This window comes from Populus nigra, chromosome 3 (assembly GCF_951802175.1).
Source record: "Populus nigra chromosome 3, ddPopNigr1.1, whole genome shotgun sequence".
NCBI classification, from domain to species: Eukaryota; Viridiplantae; Streptophyta; class Magnoliopsida; order Malpighiales; family Salicaceae; genus Populus; species Populus nigra.
The window spans coordinates 23894405-23898867 of NC_084854.1; the positions used below are offsets into that span (position 1 = coordinate 23894405).

Genomic DNA, 4463 nt, shown 5'->3' on the forward strand with positions numbered 1-4463 from the left:
CTTGGAAGCCTATTTATTTGACAAGGGAGGCCTATCAGTTTACTGTCTGAGAGGAGCAACTAATAGAATTGTCCTGCATTAAATAAACTATATGAAATTTTACCAAAAAAATTATTGAAAAAAAATATTAGGAAGTTTATGATGAAATCTGACTACCAAACCTGTTGTTTGAAAGATCCAACAACTCAAGTTATATTAGGTTAAAAAAACATCTAGAATTTCACCAAAAAAATTATTGAAAGAAAATGTCAAAAAATCTAGCTTCTTAAAGTTTCCAAATGAAAATGAAATCTGACCATCAAACATGTTGTATGAAAGGTTCAACCAAATAAGTTGTTGAGGTTAACAAAACCATTTATAATTTTACCAAAAAAATTATTAAAAAAAAATCTTAAGGAATCTAGCTTCTTAAGTTTTCTAAGTGAGGATGAAATCTGACAATCAAACATGTTGTATGAGAGGTCCAACCAAGTGAGTTGTGAGGTTAAGAAAACCATCTATAATTTTATCAAAAAAATTATTGAAAAAAAATCTCAAGAAATCTAGGTTTGAGGATGAAATCTGATAATGAAACATGTTGTATGAGAAATTCAACCTAGTAAGTTCTGTGAGGTTAGCAAAATCAACTGAAATTTTGCAAGTAAAATTATTGAATGAAAAACTTAACATATCGAGTCGGATAAGGTTGCGAAAGACAATGGGAATGTCACCAGTAAAATTATTTATTGAGAGATCCAATAGAGTGAGCTGCTCAAGATTTCATAATAAGGATAAAGCATGACCATCCAAGTTGCAACATGAGAGTTCCAACTCGATGAGCTGAGTGAGGTTAGAAAACTCATTCAAAATTTAACAAGTAAATTAGAAAACTCATACAAGATTTGGGATGTGTAATCATGTTGAAAGATTAATTAATATAATCAAGTTTTGAGCTTATAGTTCCGACCCTAATTTTTGCTGTAAATCGTTAAATTTTGTTTTGCATGCCTACTTAGTGCTCGTAACTTGCTTTTAACCTTGTAAAGGGCTGTCTGGAACTATGTTTTAATGGGAGTTTTCGAAAGATTTGATTTTTTTTTTTGGTTTTTCAATGTTTTAATATATTAATACTAAAAATAAATCTTTTTAAAATAAAAAATATTATTTTAATATATTTTTAAATAAAAATATAATTATTATCACTCCACCAAAACTTTAAACAAAAATACAAACTTTTGTCTGGCTCTCAGCACCAAACTAACCCAAACACTGCCTAATTGCAAAACCCAAGAAAAGAAAAAGGTAATCAATAGTCAATTTTAGTTAATTTTTATTCAACTACATTAATACATATACAAATCGCACATTAATAGACAAATTCCAAAGATTTTTCTTTAATTTTTATAATGTTTTTTAGTTGTTTTTTTATTTTTATCAATAACAAAGTTATTTTGAGTTAAAAAAAACAAGAAAGTGAAATCATTTTGACATAGACTCTGGTCGATCCACCACCATCTCTCGAGTTGATTTCACAAATCCATGACTTGGGCTGGTCACGTAATTATGGTTATCAATGCAAAAAAAAAAACCTTCCGTAAATATAAATCAAACTTGTACACAACCGTTGATGGCATAAGACACTGCTCTAGTCCAAATACGCGAGATGGTAAATACACACAGACAGAGACAATGGCCATGGGCTCAAAAAGATGTCAACTTCAGCACAAAACACAGAGGACAACAATAACTTATCCTCCAGTGCGTTAATCTGTTGTGGCAAGGGCTGATTGCAATACATCTTCGAGATACTTCTCGGCAGCAGCATACTGCCTTTTCTTGTCCTCAATGGCTAAAGTAGCCAAGGCTTTATCCTGGAGTAACAAAAAAGGAATATATAAACCATCTTCTTTCCAGAAATGAGCGAGCATAAATGCATGATAGAGATATCATATCAATCCGTGCATAGAATTACCGGAGGCAAGTCCTGATAACTCCTCAAAGTATCCATGATGGGTTTTGTTTTCTTCTCCAAATCTTGTCTGTGCTCAGCCATTTCTACCAGCATCCCATGGCTAATGTCTTGGGTGTAGCCCACACGATTAAGAAGTGCCTGCACGATAAGTGGATAATGTAAGAGATACATTCAATAACTTCCAATAACTAAAGCAAGCAGGTAAAATATTCGGAAATCAAGAGGAATAAGATTGTTTTTTTTTTACCAATTTTTTTTTCTCTTTCAATGTCAATTTCCCGTTTGAGAATAAGACTTTTAATCACCCATGATATTTAGAAGTAGAGTCAAAACCTAAGAATTTTGCCAAGAACACGAAATCTGTCATCACTAAGGACAACCTATAACACTCAAGGAATTGAAAATGCTCATCAGCCTTAAGATCTTGAAGAAAAGATTACGTAGATGCTGGCCATGAAAGTCGAGATGGAACTCCTTTGCTTAATGATTAATACATAAGTAATCACTAATAATGTTTATCAAGGATAACAGATGGCAGTTTTGACTTTCATTATTACATCTAAGTAAATTTTATCCTGATAATAATAACAAAAAACAAATACCTTGTAGTTAGAGTACTGCTGCAAATATTGTCGCTCCTTTGATGCCATAACTGCTAAATTTGTCTTCCAATTCTCCATCTGAGCCTCGCAAGGAGGTACATCATCCTCTAGTTGTGCGAGTGTTCTAACAGAGAAGATCCAGAAAATAAGAAGAAAGATGAGCAGAAAAATAGATTGAAAGATGTGAGATTTGAAGCTGTTATAGAACAGAACTTATAATGTACTCAAAAGAGAAATCGAAGTTAAAGTTTTTATAAAGTACCTTTTTAAATAGGTAAGCCTGGCTATTGCCTTCCGTGTGTAATCAAGGAGAATTTTGGACTCCTTCTGTACTTTAGCTCTCTTCTCTTCTACTCCAGTCTTTCTTAAAGAAAGATCCCCCATTGCTACAAGAAAACTATTTGCATTTCTCCAGTTTAAACTCGTGATATTAAAAAGACAAGAACAAAGATGCAATTTAGTATCTAGAATGACATCCCACCTGCTTAGTTCCGTGTCTCTTATATTCAAAAAGTTTGCTACATTTGCAAGAACTTGAGCTGATGAAACCACATTCGAGGGCAAACTCTCCTGTGCTAATCCCACATTCTCGAGTATCTCTCTAATCCTTGCAGCTACAGCCACGAAATCAACAAAATATTGCATCAAAGAAAAGTAAATGTACAATTCCAGATAAAATTTCACCCAGGAAAATCTTTTTCTCAGAAAAAAGAAACAGTAGTGGGATTAAATCATTTGTATAAAGATGAACCATCACCTTTTATAAGAATCATAAAACATGCGTATTACTAAAATCTGAAACTAGAAGAACCCATGTAATCAAATTATTGAAGGGAAAAAACATCCTATGTCAAACAATGGCTTCCAAAGACAAGAAATGAAAAATGTTCACGGGAAAGGAAGGCTATATTCAACATGAAACTAAGGCCCCTACAAAAGAAGAGAAATCAATCTATCGTCATCATTCTCAAACAATCATATTTCATACACATCAAAATCAAAATCCAACACAAGAAAACATAAACCCAATAAACCAAACCAAAAGCACACAGACAACAAAATCCAAAGACAAGACCTTGTGCACGATACTCCACAGCTTTCTGGCGAAAATCATTCGCAACAATGTTGGCAGCCTGTGTTTTCGCTTGCGAAGCAGTAGCCAAATTATATAAATGAGCAATGCTGCGTGGCGTATATTCGAATTCAGGAACATCTTTCCCTGCTGCATCAAATTGTGAGGTAAGCCACGCCTTCACTTCTGCAATTCTACCAGCATCATTACCACCACTCTTCGCCTCCGTCACCGACATATTATCAACTCCAGAAATTAAATCACTCATATTTAATCTTTTTCCTTTTTATGGGGTTTCCTTAAATTACACCACAAAACCTACACGAACAAAAGATGTAGCAAAAATGTTAACTTTCATAGAACCCATTATAGAACTCAAGTCCTAAATCGATTCAAACCATCAGGGCCATTTTTATTTAGCTTAATATTGATAGAATCTCAATCATTTGTACTTAACTTCCAAATTACACTATTTCTCCTAAAAATCACAGTTTAATCAAAATCTGACATGAAATAACTGATTCAAAGTGTAAGAAAGAAACACCCTTAAAAGGAAAAGGTGAAACAGATCTCGAGAGAGAGACTGACCTTTGTTTGGCACCGAGTTGGATCAGTTTGCAAACAGCATTGGAGGCTTTAAAAGAGTGAACTTTACTGAAGAAGAAATCTGGGGAGAAATAAGTAACTAAAAATTATCTTTTATGAAGTCGCGAGAAATTTTCAAATCTAAGAAACTCGAGTGAGGTCCTGAGGAGTGGGAAAGAAGCCGGCATGTGGGGAGAACTGGAAATTCGAAATTTGGAAGGGCTAAAATCGTCTGGTAATCATGTTGCTTGGA

General features: G+C 33.7%; 1 protein-coding gene across 1 annotated transcript; it reads right to left on the bottom strand.

Moving 5' to 3' along the window:
• Positions 1 to 1556: 1556 nt before the first annotated feature.
• On the bottom strand, positions 1557 to 4463 carry LOC133688511 (AUGMIN subunit 1). Its single transcript, XM_062108010.1, has 7 exons — positions 4214 to 4463; positions 3629 to 3943; positions 3035 to 3167; positions 2816 to 2950; positions 2554 to 2677; positions 1952 to 2089; positions 1557 to 1850 (listed from the first exon to the last, which is right to left on the bottom strand). The coding sequence occupies exons 2-7, from the start codon at positions 3891 to 3893 to the stop codon at positions 1743 to 1745; spliced, it is 903 nt and encodes a 300-aa protein (XP_061963994.1). The 5' UTR covers positions 3894 to 3943; positions 4214 to 4463; the 3' UTR covers positions 1557 to 1742.

Coding starts and splice junctions, on each gene's coding strand:
- LOC133688511 (XM_062108010.1), bottom strand. CDS start 3,893: ATGAGTGATTTAATTTCTGGAGTTGATAATATGTCGGTGACGGAGGCG. Junction 2,951..3,034: donor AGAGACACGGAACTAAGCAG/GTGGGATGTCAT, acceptor AAATGCAAATAG/TTTTCTTGTAGCAATGGGGG. Junction 1,851..1,951: donor GTTATCAGGACTTGCCTCCG/GTAATTCTATGC, acceptor TTGTTACTCCAG/GATAAAGCCTTGGCTACTTT.